The sequence below is a fragment of the Condylura cristata genome, unplaced genomic scaffold (genome assembly GCF_000260355.1).
Source record: "Condylura cristata isolate star-nosed mole 26May11 unplaced genomic scaffold, ConCri1.0 scaffold00025, whole genome shotgun sequence".
NCBI lineage: Eukaryota > Metazoa > Chordata > Mammalia > Eulipotyphla > Talpidae > Condylura > Condylura cristata.
The window spans coordinates 1,523,831-1,545,729 of NW_004567126.1; the positions used below are offsets into that span (position 1 = coordinate 1,523,831).

Here is a 21,899-nt window from a genome sequence, read left to right on the forward strand (position 1 = left end):
ACTGCTGAGGGGAGCAGCGGGTGGGTCAGGAGAGGTCTGCCCACCCATGTGGTCACCTCCGGGGCAGGCGGGAATCGAACTCATGCGGAAGCGGCTTTAGATTCTCAGTGCTGTGCTTTAACCCGCTGCGCCACCAGGGAGGGCCTAGCATTAATTTTTAAAGATGCTTATTAACACAAAAATCAGAACTAGTAAGGACACTCACAAATGCTAATAATTAGCACAACCATTATTAGAGAGTAATGATGTCAAGCCTGGTCACCTTGTAATTAAAGGAGCTACCCATGTGCAATGAATTCAAGTGACCTCTTGTCACTTAAAACCTGTCCAATAGCCTCTAACCGCCCCACATCCAATGACCAGTGAATTCCTGGGTCCGGAGCGTGCCTAGAAACGGCAATCCCCCATATCTTTAGTGGTCGCGGTTGATGGCTGAGTGGTTGCTAGAACCTCTTGGTCATTGGCCGTGGTCCTCCCTGTGACCAGCAGCTCTCCCACAGGTCTGGTACATGGATGGCTATTACAAGGGCCGCCGAGTCCTGGAGTTCCGCACTCTGGGAGACTTCATCAAAGGCCAGAACTTCATCCAGCATCTGCTGCCCCAGCCGTGGGCCGGCACAGGCCACGTGGTGTACAATGGCTCCCTGTTCTACAACAAGTACCAGAGCAATGTGGTGGTCAAGTACCACTTCCGCTCACGCTCTGTGCTGGTGCAGAGGAGCCTCCCCGGGGCCGGCTACAACAACACCTTCCCCTATTCCTGGGGCGGCTTCTCCGACATGGACTTCATGGTGGACGAGAGTGGGCTCTGGGCTGTGTACACCACCAACCAGAATGCGGGCAACATTGTGGTCAGCCGGCTGGACCCGCACACGCTCGAGGTCATGCGGTCCTGGGACACCGGCTACCCCAAGCGCAGCGCCGGCGAGGCCTTCATGATCTGTGGCGTGCTTTACGTGACCAACTCCCACCTGGCTGGGGCCAAGGTCTACTTCGCCTACTTCACCAACACGTCCAGCTATGAGTACACGGACGTGCCCTTCCACAACCAGTACTCCCACATCTCCATGCTGGATTACAATCCCCGGGAGCGGGCCCTCTACACCTGGAACAATGGCCACCAGGTGCTCTACAATGTCACCCTCTTCCATGTCATCAGCACTGCCGGGGACCCCTAAAGATGGTCCCAGCTCCGGCTGCCACACAGGGCCACTGGGGCCCCTTTCTGCTCTGCCTGTGTCCCTTCAAGTCTATCTTCTGTCTCTGTGGCTCTCTCCCCCACTCTCCTGTCCTTTTTTTCTCTCCCCGCTTTCAAGAGCTTTCACTCTCTGCTTTCGCATTTCTATTTGTGCGTTTTCTCTGTGTTCTCCTTTATTGATCTGATTTTGATACTCTGCTTCTTTGTCTTTCTGCCTTTCTCTGAATGTCCGTCCCTTTCTTTCTATTGATCACTTCCAGCTCTTTCACTCTTTGTCTCTCTCTCTTCCTTCCCTGACCCCCCTCTTTGCTTCCCACCCACTGTTCTCTCCCTCACACTGCACCCTTCCTGCTCCCCTTCTCCCTAAGGAGTTGAGTGCATGGATCTGTTTCTTTTTCTATTTACACTTTTTCTTTCCGGGTTGCCGGAATAAACGGGACCTTTGACATTTGATGCTTTGGTTGCTCTGTGTGTCCCGAGGGGCAGTAGTGAAGGTTAAGTCGAGCCTGGAGAGCCATTCCAGTTGGGCCTCCTTGTCCTAGGCCACAAGGTCCACAAACAGGGTTTACAATGGGGAGTCCTGGAGGGGTGAGTTTTCTGGCAACACAGATGGGTAGACCCAGTCTTGTTGTTTCCATCAAAAACAGGTCACCTAAAAACAATCTGAGCAAAATAGCTGTTAATTCTATCACAGTGACAAAAACCGGCTTTGAGTGAACATTCCAATTGGTGCTTCACTCATAGATCATTGTGCTTCCCTGGGACGTCTGGCAGCTTTTTAAATGACTTATTTTAAATGTTCTACTGTGAGCATAAGACGCAGTAGGGCATTTTTTTTCATCTTTTTGCTCTGTAGTTTTAAAATTTTAATGGAGTACACCTGCTCAGTTACCTAAGTGCTAGAAATAACCTGGAAGGATACCAGGTGCCTGCAATTGACACCCCACACATCCCCAACTGACATGCCTATGCTGGGAGCCCTTTTTCTCTGGGAGGAGTTAGGGTAGGGTCTCAACAAAGGGATTGGGGTTTCTGGAGGGAAGGACAGGCACAGCCAGAAAGTTTTGGAGGCAGGAAGGGTAAGAGAGGGAGCTGGGTGGTGGAAGCAGGGGAGACCAAATTCTCAGCAGCCTTGCCGGAGACTAAAGGGTGCCGGGTTCACACAAGGGGTAGAATCCTCCCTGGTGTCCTGGGGGATACTGATTGCAAGGAGAGTGAGGGGCTGGTGGTGGGAACAAAGTCAGTTGGTACCCACTGAGTCCAGAGCAGGAACATCATGTAAAGAGCCCACGGGCCCAGCCAGACCCCATCCTGCTGAAGCTAGAGGTAGCAACCCTTCTCCCTGGAAGAACCCCCTCCCTACGCCCCATCATCCCGGTCTCTAATGGCCTCTCGGTTAAATCATCTCTGCTCAGTGGTGGCATCTCCAGGGAATTGGCTACCAGGGCCATAATGCTGCAAAACCAATGAATAATAAATGTGACTGCCTAATGCACTCATTTAAAACCAATTTTTAAAGAAATCATCAAGAAAAGTAATTAATTTCCATTTAAATTAACAAGTTTGATACTGAAAAAGAATCGATTCTCGGAAGAGCACGCTGAACCACTTTCTTTTACCTGCTAAAAAAAAAAAAAAAAGGCCGAGACACTTCGGAGACATTAGCATGGGCGGCCGGGGGGCCGGTCTTTTGTTTCTAACACCCCTTTCTCCTAAAGGAAGGTTCAAAACAGAGCTGTTGGTTCAACAGAACCCAAAACCACAGAGGCTCACGTACTCCTCACACGAGTACGGGGCTGCTGTCCATGGGCGCGGCGCCAGGCATAGCCACCCACCACCCTCACACACATCCGCACACAGCGCTCCTTACACTTCTGTGTGGCTTTTGTTCCAGGTGACATGGGAAGTTCTGCGGCCTACCCTGTGGCAGTACCTGCCTTCCCAGAGTTGAGGTAACCTGTCTAGCCGTGCCCCCTAAACCAGCCCTCTGGTTTGGACTAAGAGGTGCCAGACCAAAGGGAAGGCTGGCTACACTCTCGCCCTCCTGAAGGCCTAGGATTTATCGCCCCAATTCCGGGCAGGAGAGGGTGGGTGGGACTGTGTGGAGCAGGTGAGGGAAGCCACCGCCACTTAATAATGAATCACTTTGACGCAGAGTGGGCTCTTGGGGCATGTTTATCTAACAGTAACATTCTTTCTTATTTGGGTTTTGGCTGCTGCAGAGTTAAGACAAAGGAAGGGGGGGGGGGTCCTCTGAGGCAGGCAGTCAGGCTCAGATGATGGACACCCAGGGCAGACACATACCTAGGGACAGGGCCACACGCAGACACCCACCCGTATGTGCCCAACGTGACAGGCAGGACTGCAAAGACCCTTCTCTGCCATCCTCACACTGGAACATGCACTCCTCCCTCCCCTGGGCAGCATCTCAACACCAGAGCCCCTCCGCCTTGGAGCAGAATCCTACCGCCCTTCTGGCTCCCAAGCATGCACTTCTGACCCTTTCCCAAGGCTTCAGTCACCAGGCTTCAGTCACCAAGGCTTCAGTCATCAGAGGAGTTACAATCGCGCCTCTGATTCCACAGAACTGTTGGTGCAAACAGTGGGGCTGCTGCCTGCCTCATGGCCCCCATGGGCAATGGAAGATTTTGCCTGGAAGTGCAGCCAACCAGCCAGAGCCCGCTGGAGTTGAGAGGAAATTCATTAAATCTTCTTAATGATAAATGTTCTGGCAGGCACAGGCAGAGAGCAGCCACTCCGGACTCTGGCCAGAGGGGAGTCAGTCAGCCCAGGTGATCCTGATCTTATAAGACTCACCCCTGGGGGGTTTCCCTTGAGGGATCACCAGGCAGGGCCTTATTTTGCTGAGGTCTCCAAACTTCAGCAGCCCACCACCATCTGAGCTGGTTTCACTAAGTGGCAAAGGGAAGGCTGGGAAGAGGAGAGATGCAAGTGGGTATAAACTCCATCCTCTTCCTCATTAGCTAACATAGAGACCCCAGCCTAGGTCCATGGCAACTGTGGAGGTGATGGAGAGCAGGTGTGCTCTCCCAAAGAGGGGGAACCCACCACAGGGATCCTCTCGGCTTCAAGACAGCCCCCTATAATCATTTCCATCCCCTCCCCTCCAGGCTGGGCAGGAGCCCTGCTCTCAGAGGACAGGCACCGATCCCGCCCCTTGCTGTTGCCATGGTAACAGCCTCTGCAACGGGCCCTGAATCTGGCAGCAGGAACCAGGCACAACCTGCCAGAAGTGCTAGTGGTGACAGGGAAGTTAGGTAATTTGTTTTACCGGGAAAATGGCCGGTGTGGAGGAGGACTGCAGAGCAGGGTTGAGGGGCTTCAGTCTGGCTCTACCCCACCTTGAATCCATGGGATCGGGCAGGGTCCTTGCATCCTGGAACATTACCGAACCCCAGTTTGAGGAAGGCTGGCTGAGCAGCACTTTACTCCCCTTCCCACAGCGGCAGGCTGCTGTGAATTCCTGCTGGGGTGCTCCCTGCCCCCGACTCGGGGTGAGGTGGGGCCAGGATGAGAAGTTTCTCAAGGAGATGCAGCTGGCTATGTGGACACTAGGGCTGGTCAGAGGTGACTAGTCCCCTCTCCCCTCACTTCAGCAGGGAGCAAATGAGACACAGGACAGCAGACTGGTGGTTCCAGGTTTAATTGAGGGTGCAAGGGTGCACCTGGTATCTATGTGCAGAGGGCCCCTCCGCAGGCAGCCTGGCACCATGCTGAGCATCTGTTTTATTGAATAGAGGAACATGGCAAAACCAGAAACAACTTGAGGCCCTCCAGTTCCTCCCACCACCCCCAACTTCCAGTCCCAGTCCTGGACTTGGGGGGTAAGGTGGAGACAGAGGTGGCCTCTCAGTGGACCAGGCCTTCTCTTTGGGACAGGTCACCCCCACCCCCTGGAGCTGAGAGTCTCATTACCCCCACTGCCCTTCTGAAGTCAATTCCTAAATGGGGAGGACAATCTGCCAGGGGCAGTCCCAGTTAGGGGGTGGACAGGAAGCAGGGACCTCAGAGCCCCCAAGCATTAAGAGCCCCGTTCCCGCCATTTTGGGAACAATAAATACTGTGTGACATAAGCAGGGAGGAGCGCCCACTGGCCCTCCAGTGGGGACCGGTGCTGGTGGGCCCAGCAGCCCTGCCCCACGCAGCACGCAGGTCAGGCCCGGGCCGCCCACCCCTCACTCCGTGCGCAGGATGATGTGGATGCCGGAATCTGTGAACACAGGCCCGCTCATCTCCCCCGTCCGCAGTGCAAAGGAGGCGTCTTCAAATGGCTTCTGCATCTGACCTGGTGAAGCGTGAGGGGCGGTGTGCGCAGGTCAGGGCCAGGCTATAGGCCAGACAGGCAGGGCGTGCACATGGGGGTCCTGCCTGCGCGTCCCATTCACCTTCATCCCACAAAGAGTTTCTAGCCCTGTCACAGTGCTTCGGCAAGTTGGGGACCACAGGGCCATTAGGAGGCCCTGAGATCCTGAGGGCAGATGAGGGATGGCACAGTGGCACTGCCACCGCTGTGCATTTAGAGACACATTTTGGTGAAGAACTTGTCAACCTGGGCCGGGCTCTCAGGCCCTGCCTCCTCATCTGTCCTGTTTGCCTCCTGGGGTGGGCCCCGCCCTAATGCTTTAAATGCATGAGGGGGAGGGGGTGAGGCCATTTGGTCTCCTCTGCTCCTCCCTTCTGGATGCCCCAGCCAGACAGGCCTGCTGACCTGACCCCTCCTTCCACACCTGTGCGGGCAGGGAGCAGGGTTCTGGGGGATGTGTTCTGGACTCAGGGGAATCAACCCATACTCCGCAACAGGAGGAGAGGCAAATGACAGGAACTGCCGCCTTCATGGGCCTGAGATGGGGAAAACTGCAGAGACACACAGCCGACTCCCACACCAGGAGGGCACCCGGCTGGCAGCACTGACATCGCCCGCCCCAGCCTCTGAAGCCAGAGGATGGGACAGTGCTGCCACCTGGTGGACCCTAAGGCTTGTGCAGCAGTGACCGTCCCTCCCAACATCTACCCTGCCGGGGCTTCCCCCTGGTGGGCTGGAGGGTCCCTCCAGGGCTTGGTGGTGCCCTTTCCTCGCGCACCTCTGCTGAAGGCACCCAGGTCTCCCCTGGCCTTGGCTGAGCTGCAGTCGCTGAACTGTGAGGCCAGAGATTCAAAGTCCTCTTCTCCAGACTTGATTTTCTGGATGTAGCCTAAGGACAAGAAACAGAGAGACCTTCACATCATCCACAAAGGCAGACAGGCAGGGGTTGGGGGAGCTGGCCCCAGAGGGAGAGCAGAAAGGAGCTGTGGAAGTCCTGTCCCCCTCCCCCACATAACGCCCAAGCAGATTCCTCCTCCAGCACACTTGGACAGCCACACCTGGCGTCACATGCTTCCTTGAAGAGGGGCCTGCCCACATACACACACCCTGCTGTCTGTCCACAGGTATGGGGCAGCCATGTTGGGCTGGTACCCCACTTGTACACTGGGATCCTTTTGTTGCTCTCCCACCCCAATATACACACACACAGCTCCCATGTGTTTTTGAAAGAAAATCTATCTCCAGTCCCTGTTGGGGAAGAGAGCAGGTGACCAGGCAGACATTGAAGAGGGACCCTGTGTGTTCCTAAGAGTATCCAGGGCAGTGGTTGGGAAGTTTTCTAGAAGCTTTGAGAAGAAAGGTGGGGAGGCGAGGGCACAAGCCAATTCTGCCACAAGAGTTGGCTGAGTCCTCAGCACGTCTCAATTGTTCTATCTGCTGAAAGTGGGTAGAAGTCCTGGGAAGTTCACTGGGGTACGTGCAGACCCCCAGGGGTCCTGGGCAGGGCTCCTCTTTTGGGTGCCCCCACAAGGTTAGTCGGGAGTGCACTGGGATCACCCATTGTGTGACGAGGTAAAGGATGACTGAGGGGTAAAGGATGACTGAGGGAAAGGGCTCCTAGCAGAGGGCACAAGAGGCCTGCGTGCATGCGTGCGTGCATGTGCATGTATACATATGCCGGCCAAGCGGGGCTTCTCGGGTGAGGCCAGGCAGTAGTCCTGAGAGCCAGACCCAGCCTTGCCTCCCCTAAACAGCTTGTCCTGCTCCACCCTGCCCCAGCACATGAACAGGCATCCTTCCCGTGTCTTCCCTGCACACAGCTCTCGAGTGAGCCCCAGGATTTTTGGTCCCAGACTGTGCCTCCCTCTAGCCAGCCGGCTCAGCCTGACAACTGCTCACTTTGGGGGACTGTCCCTGACTGGCCAGGTCACATATTGCCCGCACTTCCAGCTGATTGAGGGGTCATCAGCCCAGGCTGGATGTGGAAGTCCAACCGACTAACCTGCTGTGGAGTTTCTGAATAGCCACTGTGACAACGGCCCATCCTCCCGCCTGCCCGTGCCTGTTTGCCTCTACTTGGTGCACTGAGGCCACCTCCAGCTGGGGCCTCTGCCTGCACTGGGCTGGCACACATCTCACAGGGGCCATCAGGGCACCCTAACCCATCTGCCTCAGACTGCAGTAGAAGTGGCAGGCGGTGACAACATGCCCACCACCCTGTCTCACTGCACACCATGGCAGTGTCCTGGTGTCTGATCTGCCCAACTGCTTCTAAGGCTGTCCTACCCCCAATGCCTCGGGTCCCCATCACCTCTGCCTGCCCTGTGTTCCCATTTACCTCGCTTCTTGTTACTCCTGTTCTGTCCTCACCATCCTTCCATCTCTGAGCCTGAACCCCTAGTCATTTGCCAGCAGGCCACAGTGACATGCAGCAGAATGCCTGGCGCAGGGACCTTGACAAATATCTCACCACCAACTGTGAGCATTTCTCTCAGACCTAAATGACATCTCGCTGGTCTGACTGTCTGGTCAGAGCTCCAGATGGTCAGAGCTCACCCTCTTTGGATGCATATGGTGGTGGTTCCTGATAGGGTGGAATACCTCTAGGGGCTTCTGGGAGGCCCCCTGTGCCAGAAGCATTCATCAGTGACTTCAACCTGAGCCTGGACTCACTAAGTTTCCCTCCTCCTGGCCCAGGACATCTGGTTACTTCCATTCTAAGTCAAGCTGCTCAGCAAGTTGTCCTCCTGTCTTCTATCTGTACCTCAATAGCTGGGGGGCAGCAAGGTGCCCACCCCCTCCCTTCACTCTATCCCCCCCATGGTACCCACTTGCTCCAGGATTCACAGCTGTCCGCACGCAAGCACCTGGGGAACCAGGCCGGGACCCGAGATGTGCACAGGCTCTGCCTCACCACATGTCCCAGCAGCTGGGGCCGTGCGTGCACACTCACGCATGCGCACAAACTGCTCAGTCTGAACAGCAGGTAAGAGCCTGGATTTTGCCCACAGCACACAAACTGTTAACCAAATTGTTCTCAGAAAACTTTTTGGAAGCCTGAAATTATTTTTTAAAAAGATCCTTCCTTCCAGAACACCTCTTTCTAGAGTCTGGTCACAGACCAGGATGCGAAGGAATGTTCAGGTTCCTGTGCAGCCCCTCTGCTGTCTCACGCCCCCTTATGCCATGTCCCTCCCAGTCCTGCTGCTGCCTCATCCCCTGCCTTGAAGCCACTGCTCAGTGTGTCTTCCTGCCAAGACCTTGCCTGCTGTCCTCTGGTCTCACCTGGGGGCCTTTCCTAAGATCCACAAACCCTGCGTCCCCTGTTGTGCCTGTCGCCTGCCTCACACCGGGAGGCTAGGGACTGGGTCGGCCTTACTCATGCCTGTGTCTCAGCACTATGCACAAAGAAGGTATTCAGACATATTTAAGGAATTCATGCATAAATGAGACAGAAACAGGTCACAGGGAAGAAGGGTGAGGGATCCACCACTGGGGCTGCTCAGGCAGAAACCTGAAATCTGCCTTTTTTCTGTGGCGCTCAGAGAGAAATGGTGGAAGATAGGAAACAATGCATCCCAGATACCGCTCCCCCCACTCCCCCGCCCTTTGGGCCTCTCTGGGGAGTGCTGTCTCCATGAAAACCCCCCAACCAAGATGGTATCCATCTACCCTCATCTGACAGGCTCCAGGTGAGAGCTAGGCAGCCTCCAAGAGCCTCCAGTCTGGAGCAGAACCTGCTTTGGGAGTTCAGAAGCTCTGACTCTGGATGTACTTCAGAGGCTCCTTCATTTCTGCTAGCCTATTCCAGGCTGATGGCCCCCAGCCTATCCCTGAGGCTGAGCGGGGGCCTCTGGACACAACAGCTATCTTTGGATCCCAGCCTCTAGTCATGAGTGCTGCAATTCTAACAGGTGACTTTGCCCCTTGGTGCCTTGCTCTCCTGGCCTGTGAAGGGCTGCTCTGAAGAATAAAGGTGACTCTGGAGCAGTGCCTAGTACAGGCAAGTTACCACCTGTCAGTTTGTGTTATAAGGAATGAGTATTTGTGTCCCCAAAGTTCCTATGTTGTAGCCATAATCCCCAATGTGACTGTTTAGAAATAAGGGCTCTCTGGAGTAATTCAGGTTAAACGAGGCCATGAGGGTGAGGCACTGATCTGATAGGATTTGCGGCCTGATGAGGACCCTGGGGCACTCCATCTCTAGCCCCCCCGTGCAGGCACCTAGAAAAGGCTGTGTGAGCATACAGTGAGGAGGCCGCACCTCTAAGCCAGGGATGGAGCCCTTAGCAGAGACTGGTGAGAACCTTGATCTTGGACTTTCGGCCTCCAGAATTATGTCTGCTGTTCAAGTCACCCAGTCTCTGGTATTCTGTGGTACAAGCTGATGCACTGAAATTACTTATGGCATACTAAATGAGGTGATCTCTGTCCCTAAAAAAGGTTAGAGACAAGTTGGGAATGAGGCCTGGTCAGGGAAAAAGGTGAATTATACCAGAAGTTGAGGAGACTGACCGTCTGGGAGGCGAGCCCAGAGAGATCAGAGACCCAATCTCAAGTCACAAGGCCACAAACCTTGGGTGCAACATTGGGCTAAAGATGTTCACTGACCTTGGCCCCCAGACATGGGGTGTGTGTGGGGATCAGTTCCTCACACCTGGGCCTCCCTTGGGTCCTCAGGTCCTGGCTTCTGGTGGGGGAGGGAGGGGCTGCTCCTCTTCCCCATATTCTGGCCTCCTAGGACAAGGACACTGGCAAGGACACGCACTGGTCCTCAGATCCTGACAATCCTGGCCACAGCCCAGCAGCTGCAGAGGAGCTGATGCTGGGAAAAAGGAGCCTCAGCAGAAAAGGTGGATGCTCCAGTTCCTGCCGTAGGAGGCCTGTCCCGCCAGGTTAATGGGAGCGCTGCTCCAATGCATGCTCATAAGACCAAGGGCCAGCTGCTAGCTGCAGCGTGCAGCCCGAGTCCTGACCTGTCACGGAAGCACGACCACCACTGGCAGGACTCCCACTCATGCCAGGTGAGGCTGTGGAGCCCTCCAAATATCACCCTCCCACTGACTCCCAAGGAGCCCTGTGCCAGCACAACAGGGGAGGGCACGATTCAGGTCAAGGGAGGGTGTGCAAGCTGAGCCCACCAGGCCTGCTGCAGCCCCCAGAGAGGGGCTCTTTGCATGGGCTGAGGGGAAGCAGCAGGGACTGCTGGTGTGCAGACACCTTGGACTAACCTTGGCCCCCAATACAGTGCCTGAATTACTGCAAATTAAGGTTTCATCATAAAGGCACTGAACATTGAGCCCACCACTTGGCTAAGCATTCATTTCCTGGCCAGCCCCTAATCTTCATGATTATCCTATGCCCAGAAGAGGGCAGAATCTCTGAGAATGAAGGCACTCACTGGAGGCCATGCATGTGGCCTCAGGAATCATCTCTGCGGGACTCCACGGCACGGTGGGCCTCGTTGGACCTTACCTGACCCTGCCTATCCACTCTATCACCTAGTCCTGATTATGCCCCCTCAACCTTCTGGAGTCTGCTCTCTCAACTCCTACTTGCTCCCAGGTTCAATCACTGCCTCCAGCAGCAATTCCTCCAGTTTCCACCAGGCCTTCCAGTCTGCACTGTTTTAAGGTTAGACCCCAAGGTCCACTGCTTACTCTCCCCCATCCTCATTCACCTCCCCACCCCCGACCCAAGATGACCTCAGCACCCACAGGCCCCCTCTGCAGAGTCAACCCAGCTGCTCATCCTTCTGTCCCAGAGAAGGCAAAGAACCCATCGCCTGGTGCTCCCAGCACGTGCCTACCTGACAGCTCTTGATCCCGGGGCTTCCTAAGCCCTGGCTGCTGTGCAGCTCCCAGGCCCCTTGCAGTTGTCTCTACAATGCCTCCTCTTTAGGCCCCTCAGTTAGAGTCTCCCCAGACTGTACTCCAAGTTCCCTCTACTATTGGTAGCAACCTCTGCTTAGTTTCTAGTGCCTCGTACATCTTGCCCATGCTTCTGGAAACCTCAGAACAGGGACCACTCGAGCAAGGGGGATACAAGACGTCATCTCCTAATTCAACAATGCTCCCAGATAAGTCTGGAATCTGGGCCTTCCGCTTCCCAGGCCCTTATACTCTAGCCAAAAGACTCTGGAACAAGCACCACAGAGACCCCCGTTTGGACACATGTGGTCACATATTCACTGCTGCATCCAGGAAAGACCTCAAAAATTCCTCACTTCACTCGAGGCCCTCCTCCACCTGGCCAGGAAATCAGCGAGGGTCTCACTTCAGTCCTGTCTGTCTGCCTAAATCCTGGCTACAGCAGAGCCCCAGGCCTGACATTTGCTATTTCCTCTGCCAGGAATCCTTCTTGCTTCCTACTGATTCATGAAACAATGCCGTGTGTGTAAACGTAGGCCAGGCTTGGTGTCAGGAGGTGAGAACCCAGTGGGGAGAGAGATCCAGTGGGAGGGTTTAGGTGGGTGTAAGATCCCACAGAGCAAGTAGCGGACCAAGTGATGTGATAGTAAAATAGCAGCCGATACTGACTGATAGCAGTGTTAGTAACAACAATCTTGCTGACCACTAGCAACTGCCTAATATTCACTAGGCCAGGTGTATCATTCATGCTTTCCTACATTAGGCTAGCACCCTTGAAACTACCCTGAGGTGCGTCCTATGAATGTATTACTAATCTTTCAGGTGAAGACTGAGGCTCAGAGATGTTAAGTAACTTGCTTGAGGTCACACAGCCAGAACTTGGCAGAATCAGATAAGAACTAGGCAGAGCACAGTGAGGAACTGGAGGTCTCTGGGAAGTGAGGGCTCTGGCTTCTCTGGTGGGGGAGGCTGAGGTTAGCATGGTCTAAGAGAACTGCCGGAGTGGCTACTGAACCTTTAATGTGTGGTCAGGGTGACTGGGGAATCAAGCTTTAATACTGACTTTAATTTAAGTGGAAATAGACACGTGTAGGTGGTAGTGATCATGCTGGCTGATCCTACACTAGGAATCTATGAAGTATGGACCATGAGCCAAATTCAGCTGTTTTTGTAAAGAGACTTTTATCAGTACATAGCCACTCCTGTTTGTTTACATTGTTTGTGCCTGTTTTCATATTACAAAGCAGAGACTACATGGCCTACAAAGTGATCTGGTTTTTTAAGAAGACTGCGTGCCGCTGCCCTGAATTATGGAAGAAACAGTGGAGCAAGGACCAATCTCCTTTGTTGGGGCAGAATGAACCTGCTAACTCTGTTGGCTCTGTACTTGCTACTTTTCCAACATCCTCCTCGCCCAACCCCTATGTGACCCAAGACTCTGCTTGACAATATTATAAGCAACAATAGCTCCCAATGCCTAAGGGCACACAGTATACCACACTGTCTCTTCTCTAGGGCACTTGAGGTAGGTATAGGATAATGCCCATTCACAAATGACAAGTGGGTCTCAAGGAAGTGAGGCAAGTCTCCCAAGTTCATGGAACTGACATGAGCATAGCTACCACCTGAACCCAGGTCTGCCAGTCCCTAAGGATGGGCCTTCCACCCCTACCCTGGCTCACCTTCAAATGTCAAATGGAAAGAAAATGGGGAGTGGCTTGTGGGGGGTACACTGACTGGGTGGATCTTGCTTTCTCATGTGGTTGCTGGCAGGATTCAGTCGCTAATGGAATGCTGGATTGAGGACTACAGTTCCTTGCTGACTGTTGGATGAAGGCCTTCCCATAAGGTAGTTCAAGTTCACCAATGGTCAAGGTCAGCCAACATTACACGCTCAGAATTCAGTGAGCTGGGATGGACAGTCTGATGTGATTTCTAGAATATCTATTCTGTTCTCTCCACCACCAGAGGGTTCCTCCATCTCCCCTCACCCTTCCTTGCCCCCGCCTCCCGGTCCTGTCTCTAGCCCTGCTCACCATTGATCAGCTCCAGAGCCTCCTCTTTGGTCCGGGTGATCTTCTCCTGCCTCCAGGATGAGGGCCGCCGTGACTGGCTGTGCTTGACCAGCAGGTGTGAACAGCGGACCCTGGAAGGCTCCCCCTGTCCATTTTTGCTGCTGTTGCTGCCACTGCTACTATTGCCACTGGGCCGCTCCCACTGACTGGCATTGGTGATGTGATTGAAGTAGTACACCCGGCCTGAAAGGACAGAAAACAAGAATTCAGCTCAGAGTCTGCCAGGATAGGAGAGCAGACTCTGAGATGCCTTCATTCCGCAAATCCTGTGTCTGCCACCATGTGCCATCAGCCTTCAGCAAGCCACCTTTCTAGGGAGGGCCAGAAAGGCACCAGAGATGAAAAGAAGACAACATGATAATTTCAGTCATGGATAACTTTGAGGAGAAACCAACCCAGGGAGCTGAAGAGGAAGCTGGGGAACAGGGAGTGGCTCACAGCATGCACTGGGCACAGCCAGACTTCCAGTGCAGATATGGCTCTGTGACACTCACTATGAGCTAACTCTCTGGGTCCTTGGTTTTTGCATCTGTAAAACGGAGGCAACTGTACCTGCTTGTAGTATAAGGACTGAATAAGTTCCTATCTGTGAAGTGCTTAGGAGAGTGTACAGCACAGAGTAGGTGTGTAGGAGCTATTATTAGCTCCATTTTATAGGTGACTAAACTGAGGTCTCACTTTCCACATCTTTGTTAACTGTGGTAATGTTTTCTGAGTATTTACTCTGCTCCAGGCATAAGACAGGGAGGCAGGAACTGTACCCAGTGGGTTCAACATGAAAGTTCTGCTCTTAACTCCTACCCTGATGTACCATGATGCAGAACTAGGAGCCAGCAGTTCCCTAGAGAATGAGTAGTATGAAAGTGTGAGAGCTGCAGACAAGAAGCCTGGTGCAGGACCCTGCAGAGATGTGGTGTCATTCTAAGGACTGAGTCTGCCTGGGTTATATGGGTTGCAGAGATGTTCACCCAGGACATGAAAAGGAGTATGGATGGATGGAAGGCTGTCAGGGTAGAAGTGAGAAGAAACAGCAGGTGTGGGGACCCAGAATTGGACAAAACATCAGGTTTAGGCTGTAGGCCCTAGTCACAATCCAGGGCTGTGGCAGGGTGTGAGCTGAGCCCTGATGCTAAAACTTGGGCCATGGGTTCTGTCTCCTCCAACATCAATTTTTTCATCTGCAAAGAATGGGTGAAATTAGAGAATAAGGACATCAAATGGGACTAGGGCAGATAGGCAGTGTATATAAAATGCTCACCAGGATGCCTGCTGTTCCATAATTGGATTTGCAACTGTGCTTACTATGGGCTATGGCAAGAGTGGGGTAACATGCTGGGTCTGCTCCTCAGGAGTATGCAATGACAAGAATAGCGGAATCTGGAGTCAAGAATCAGGTCTTCAACCCTTCAAAGGAATGACCTTGGGCCAGTTCCTTAAGTTTTCTGTTTCCTCATCTGCAAGGTGGGGTGGGATGGTAACTACCTATACCTCCTGAATTGTGACCAGAGAGAATGCACTAGAAACACTTGGCACAATATTTGGTACTAAGATCAACGTGCCCCATTATCTTGGATGACCCATAAATCTGGCCCAAGCACCAGGGACAGTCTCCGGGTAGAGTATCAGCAGCAGATATCTAAGACTTCGCATTAGATGTGGATGGTAGGCGTGTTAGCAGGAAAAGGCTGTGGACCCTAGGCCCGGCAATACTCTGAGGCCACGCCCTAAGCATGGCGTTGGGATGTCCTACACCAAGGGTGCTCCTAGGGCTCAGTGGGGTGCGGAGATGTTTACCCCGGACGTCAGGTAAATTAGGCCAAATGGAGTCTGCCGGGCCAGCAGGAGAATCGCCGGGAGAGTGGCGAGGGATCACGGGCCCCCTTCCCTCCCCGCAGCTCGTAGAGCCTCCCCGACCCCATTCCCTGCCTCAGTTTCCTCTAGTTTCTGGGCTCCTCGGGCGTGCACAGCCCCCAAGGATTGGAACGAGGCCGTTACCCAGGGAAAACGCGGAGAAGCCAAACCCCATAGGAGTCGGGCGATGCCGCCGCGCCGCAGGCACTAGCTCGAGTCCCGCTTCTGTGGGCCCGCGCGGCCCCGCCCCAGCCCCGACCCCCGCGGCACCTGAGCTGCGGCTCATGCGCTTCTCCCAGCCGGGCGGCAGCTTCTCCTCGTCCGCCATCTTCCCTCCTGCCGCAGCGCCCGCTCCGCCTCCGCCGCACCGCCTATGCCGCCCGTGCCCGCCCACTGCAGCCGCCAATTGGCTTAGAGATCCTAGCACAAGGGCCTGGCGACGACACTCATTGGGCAATCAAAATGTCTGGTCTGATTACCTGGCTTCCCGTTGGGCAAAATGGAGAATGGGCGGACCCTCTCACGGTTTACCTGGGCCCCGCCCCCGGGCCGCATCACTTAGGCCCCGCCCTCTTCCTCTCCTCGGTCCCTAAGTGGTAGGGAAGGCATACGAGCCCGCCCTTCTCAACGCCTTTTGGCAAGCTTCAAAGAAGTGCCTACACCACCTTTGGGCTTTCGCGGCAGAGCAGAGAAGATTGGCTACTGCGGCAGCGACTCCAACCTTCTTAAGCCGTTCCTGTAGCCTAAAACCACCCCCGCCACGAGGAAGTGTACGGGTGGTGTGGAACTAGCTAATGGTAGCCGACGACGTAATAGGGAAAGGCGGTGCTGCCTTTGACGTTACCATAGCAATGCAGTTGCCTTGGTGATGAGCTGCTAAGCAGCAGCCTAAATTTGGCTCTCATCTTCCCTCTTCCCACCTGTTTCCTCCAGATGTCCAAAGCTAGCCCACTCCTTTTTATTTATTTCTTTGCAAGGCTAACCTGTCCCTATGTCACGGACCCAAATATTTTCCATTTTATTTGGAACCTAGTTACCTCCCTTATACCGTCTCAGGCTGGCTTTTGCCTCTATCCTGGGTAACTGTTGGCATTACCATTCATGGGGACACTGGAGGGGGCGACAGTGGGAGAACCGTGAGTTCGGTAAGCCTGCTTATAATTAAGTGTGGAGGCCCTGGGACACTGAGGTGGTGCTCAGGACTGGAGATAGATAAGGGAGTAAAGACAGCATAAGGGAAGTGTTCAATTACATGAAGCAGTCACAGTGACATGAAACAGGGGAAACATGTTCACAAAAACTTATAAGGCAGGATGCTCTGAAGAGAGGTCAGGGCAGATGAAATTGGCTTTCCCACTTGTTATGACCTTGACCACATTATTTAACTGCACTTCAGAGTTTCCATCTGCAAAATGAGGATAAGAAATTACATACCATATACTGTTGATGCAAAGAGTAATGAGTTAATTCATATAAAAGTACATAAAACAGTACCTGGTCTGTAGAAAGGTTATGTGCTTGCTGTGTGAAAAAAAAAAAGTAATGGTACAGCATAGCAACTATTTTCTGTAGGAGAGCATGACAAAAATAAAAACTCCAAGTTAACGGAAAAAATTGACATCACTTACAGAAACATCAAAGTATAAAAAAGGCATAAGGCAAGTTGCTGAAAAGTGTGAACTTTACAGTGTGTGAGATTAGGTGTATAAAAACCATAGGTCCATATAACACAGGGAAGTTTTAGATTTATCCAAAATGTGAATGAATACCACTGGTGTAGCTGTTGGAAGAAATGGATTTAAGTTTTTTTTTTTTTTTTTTTAAAGATTTATTTATTTATTTGTGCATACAGAACTGGGGTACAGGCCAGTGGCTCAGGGGCGGTGAGAGGCTTCACCAGAGACAGAGTGGGGAGCAGAACAGGCAGATCTACGAAATACACTGCTGAGGGAAGCAGCGGGTGGGCCAGGAGAGGTCTGGCTCGCCATGTGGTCACCAGGCGGCAGGCGGGAATCGAACTCATGCGGAAGCGGCTTCAGATTCTCAGTGCTGTGCCCCAACCCGCTGCGCCACCAGGGAGGGCCGGATTTAAGTTTTAATATACATTTTGCCTTTTTACAAGCATGAATTAACATTTTTAAAAGGTAATTTTAAACTTAGGACAGAGTTACAAGCTCATCACCCTTATAATAGCATCTTATATAATAAAAGAAGTCCTCAACCAGCAGTGATTTTATTCCCAGGCATCTGGCAATGTCTCAAAACACTTTTGGTTTGTCACAAATGGGGATGGGGAGATTCCACTGGCATTCGCTGGGTAGATGCCAAGGATGCTGCCAAATATCCTACAATGCAGTCTCCACAACAAAGAATTATCCCGTCTCAAACATAAACAGTGCCAAAGCTAAGAAACTGCTATAGAATAATTGCCAAAAATCAACATTGGTACAATACTACCAATAAACAAGACCTAAAAACTTCCTCTAATTTCCCCAAGGTTCTTATGTTCCAGGACACCTGCAGTTATGCACCCTTAGTCTCCTCCAACAGGTTACTATTTCTTTGTTTTTTTTCCTTGATGCGTAGAACTGGCATGTAGGCCAGAACTGTTGGGGGGTGGGGGAGGTTTCACCAGTGATAGAGTGGGGGCCAGAACAGGCATATCTATTGAAATACACTGTTAAGGTGAGAAGCAGGACAGTAGCGATCTGCTGTGCCGTGTCTGTTGCCCCAGGTGCAGCTTGACATTTTTCTGCCCTGACGTTATGAACCAGTAACTTCTCCAAGAAGCCCTTTTCCTTTTATTAGAGAATATGGAGAAACCAAAATCTGTGAGAGAGGGCAGGGATAGTGACTACTTCTAGTCTAAGTGGATGAAGCAGGAAAATACACATACATGGATTATCTATCTACCCTCCTATCTGTATTGCTCTAGTGTCTGTAAATACATAGTAAATAGCCACAAATTCATACAGATGCCTCCAACTCAGGCCCTAGTGTTGACAGCGCTGAGACTTAATCCCTAGGCTATCAAGAAGGCCCGATTTGTGACTATTTCTGGGTTTTACATGACCTTGATACTTTTGAAGAATAGAACATCTTACTCTGTTTTGTCACATTGGGGTTTAATTGATAATTATTCATTATACTGAGATTATGCATCATTGGGAAGGATACCAAAAAGATGATGAGCCCTTTTCAGTGCATCACTGCTGCTTAACAAATTACCCCTAGGCTTACTAGGTTTACTTTTATTATCTCACAATTTCTATAGATCAGGAATCTAGGCACAGTTTAATTGGCATCAGCAGGAACAGCTGTGGTGCTGGCTGAAGTTCTGACTGGGGCAGGATCTACTTCTCACTTGGCTCAGGTGGTTGCTGGAAGGATTCAGTTGCTGACTGGATGATGGGCCTGAGGGCCAAAGACTTGGCTTTTTTTCCCACACAATTCCTTGCTGGTTTGGGGCCCTCCCTGTTAGGAAGCCGACATTCATCAATGAGCAAATGAAAAAGCAAAAAAGCAAGACAGAAGCTATATTCTTTGCAACCCACTCACAGAAGTGACATCCCATCACTTTCACCATATTCTATTTGTTAGAAGATAGGTCTGGTCTATGCCCAAGAAGGAATCACACAAGGGTGACACAGGATTAGGGGCCCTGTTGGAGACCATCTGCTACTTGAGATGCCTTTGAGCCTTTGGTTAAGGCTGTCTACAGAGACAGCCTTTTTTCTTATACTTTTTGGGGAAATACAACTATGCAGATGTCCTTCTTCTGCTTAAACTTGACCCCACTAATCTTAGCATCTATTAGTGCTTTTTGTCTAAAACAGTTATTATCATTGCAACCCAACGTAAGTGATTTACTTCCACTGGTACATTAATCACAACCCTTTCGTAATGGGAGATTTGTCCCTTTGCCCTCATTTATTTACATAGTTATTTACTGATATGTACATGGGCTCAAGGACATTTTATTAATTGGGTTATAGCCCAGTACTACTACTATTGTTATTTTGCTGCTCAATTTATTCTAAATTTAGCCACTGGGTAGTCTTTTGCAGGTTGGGTTCTGTAACCTATCAACATACTCCCATCCATTTTATTTCAGCACTTTCTCTTTTCTGGCACCCACAAGATGCCCCAGGTGCAGCTTGAGTTTTTTCTGCCCTGGCTTTATGAACCAGTAACTTCTCCATGAAGCCCTTCTCCTTTTATTGAATATGGAGAAACCAAATTTGTGAGAGGGCAAGGATAGTGACTACTTCTAGTCTAAGTGGATGAAGCAAGGAAATACACATCTATTATATATCTACCCTCCTATCTGTATTGCTCTAGTGTCTGTAAATACACAGTAAATAGCCACAAATTCATACAGACGTCTCCAGTTCTAATCCAGCTCGTGTTCATTCTGACCTTCACTTCCATGCACCACCTACTTATTTTTTTAATATTTTTTTTATATCATTCTCACCTACCTACTTCTGTGACTTCTTTGTCCAGCAGTGAGAAGGCTGGTTCTCATTACATATATGTACCCATTTGTTCAACTGTGTGTGTGTATAACTAAATCATATCACTATGAAGAATAATATAGCAACATTTCTTTTTGTCTTTAGCCTTATTCACACTTCTCTTCCAAAGTAACTTTCTCTCCCGACCTCCTTCAGTATGATCATGTGACTCACTTGTAATACAGGCAGATTCATTTAACATGTATTCTCTTTTTTCCTACATTCTGGCTGACATGTAGAATCCTTCATTACCACCGGTTTCAGACAAGATTTCATCCCATAAAGATCTTCCACATTGTATTTTTTTTAATGTCAAAAAGCAAAACAAGAGGCTCTCCCTGGTGGCTCAACAGGTTAAAGCACCACATTATGAAGCTCTCAGAAGCCATTGCAGCATGAGTTCAATCCCTGGCCAGCGAGCTGACCCACATGGTGTGGCAGACCTCTTCTGACCCACCCACCGCTCCCCTCAGCAGTGTACTTTGTCAATCTGCTTGTTCTGCTCCCCACTCTCCCTGGTAAAATCCTCTCACTGCCCCTGCACCTCTGGCCTGTACCCCAGTTCTGTAATCATAAATAAATCTTTTTTAAAAAATTTAAAAAAAAAAGGCAAAACAAAAATAAAAGTACCAATTAAAAACAGTATACTTTGTCAATCTGCCTGTTCTGCTCCCCACTGTCTCTGGTGAATCCTCTCACTGCCCCTCTAGCCTGTACCCCACTTCTGTAATCATAAATAATCTTAAAAAAAAGCAAAACAAAAGTACCAATTAAAAATGATAATTTCTATGGGAAAATGCCAAAAACAGCATTAAAAAAGCAAACTGCTGAATGCGTAAACAATGTATAATTATCCTAGTCATAAAAACCACAGGTTGTATTTCAGGGAACTTCTGGGTTCATTCAAATATATTAATGAGGGGTGGCATAAAAAATTCTTGATTTCTAAGAAAAATATCTGACTTTTTAAGTAAGCACATTGCAGTCATTTTTTAAAAATTTAAATTTTTAAAAATTAAGCTTATAAAAATGCACTGGGCAAGGTTTGATCTCAGGACGATAGGTGATGAGAAGTGTTAATATTATAAGTCTTTTTTACTTTGAAATTAACAATAAATCACCTTGTCAGTGTGCTTGAGTAATTGAAAATGTTTTTATATAGGCAGGTAAGGGGAAGCTGAGTAGGAAAAATGGGGGTTCTAGGGAACAGATGTTTCTGACATATTAGGAGGGAAGATGAAGTAGGATAGATGACTGATGGAGACCAAGGTGAGACCATCCTCAATGAAGTACAGGTCGGCAACACCCCAGGCAGCGGGCAGGTCCACCCTCCAAGTCAGGTGATTAGAGGAAGCAGAAAGCTGGGTGGTACTTGAGTGAAAAGGAACAATGGGCTGGGCTTAAACATGCGTATGTGCTAAGAAGAATCAGTTAGGTTAATACAAGAGAGAAGGGCTGGAACAAGGTTCTGGGGGGTTCCAGAATATGGCTCTAGGATCTGTGGCTAGGGAAATAGAGGAGGGTAGCTCTTGTTTTGTCTACTCAAAATTGGCAGAGACTGGAATCAGAAATAACACTCCAGGCATCCATCCTACAGCTTTAATTGCATTAAAGCAACACTGGTGCCCCTTTTGAGAGGAGGAAACTGAGGACCAGGAGGCTGACTTCCCCAAATCTTAGTGCTAATAAGCAAATTTAGTCCTGTCTTCTGCCTAGCAGAAAATTCACTTCTACTTACTGTGTATTAGTGGGCAGAATGGGAGGCACCCCAGGGCCCCCAAATCTGCCTCCTTTAAATGGTTTCTGCCATCTGCTGCATAAAAACAAAACATACTCTAGTGAATAAGAGCTTTAATAAGAACTTTAATTAGTGTGCAGTAGAGAGAGAAAAAAAAAAAGTTTCCCCATGAGACACCCAAACTAACCCATCCCCTTGTGGATAAATACCCAGTTAAAAAATGTTGGCTGCCCAACTTGGATGGAGCTGGAAAAGATCATGCTTAGTGAGATAAGCCAGAAAGAGAAAGAAAAATACCAGATGGTTTCACTCATAGCAGGAGTATA

General features: G+C 50.8%; 2 protein-coding genes across 4 annotated transcripts in view; one reads left to right on the forward strand and one right to left on the reverse strand.

Annotated features, from left to right (window-relative positions):
• OLFM2 (olfactomedin 2) overlaps window positions 1-1,840 on the forward strand; it is a 61,313-nt gene extending 59,473 nt beyond the window's left edge. For 2 of the 3 annotated variants that reach the window (XM_012729804.1, XM_012729805.1), the window contains one exon: window positions 501-1,840. In XM_012729804.1, the coding sequence (XP_012585258.1) occupies window positions 501-1,178 (678 nt within the window). In that variant the 3' untranslated portion in view covers window positions 1,179-1,840. The remainder of the gene's footprint in view (window positions 1-500) is intronic. The other variant, XM_012729803.1, reaches the window with a different exon arrangement.
• A 3,006-nt stretch (window positions 1,841-4,846) lies between these two features.
• Window positions 4,847-15,768, reverse strand: PIN1 (peptidylprolyl cis/trans isomerase, NIMA-interacting 1). Its single transcript, XM_004689041.2, has 4 exons — window positions 15,589-15,768; window positions 13,429-13,650; window positions 6,301-6,411; window positions 4,847-5,504 (listed from the first exon to the last, which is right to left on the reverse strand). Exons 1-4 carry the CDS (start codon window positions 15,644-15,646, stop codon window positions 5,395-5,397), a joined length of 501 nt encoding a protein of 166 aa, XP_004689098.1. The 5' UTR covers window positions 15,647-15,768; the 3' UTR covers window positions 4,847-5,394.
• Window positions 15,769-21,899: the final 6,131 nt, after the last annotated feature.

What these genes read in the sequence shown, in the direction of transcription:
- PIN1 (XM_004689041.2), bottom strand. Translation starts at nt 15,646, where the DNA reads ATGGCGGACGAGGAGAAGCTGCCGCCCGGCTGGGAGAAGCGCATGAGC. An exon ending in GCGCATGAGCCGCAGCTCAG is followed by an intron (nt 13,651 to 15,588) that starts GTGCCGCGGGGG and finishes CTGTCCTTTCAG; the next exon opens with GCCGGGTGTACTACTTCAAT. An exon ending in GGCTCTGGAGCTGATCAATG is followed by an intron (nt 6,412 to 13,428) that starts GTGAGCAGGGCT and finishes TCTTGTCCTTAG; the next exon opens with GCTACATCCAGAAAATCAAG.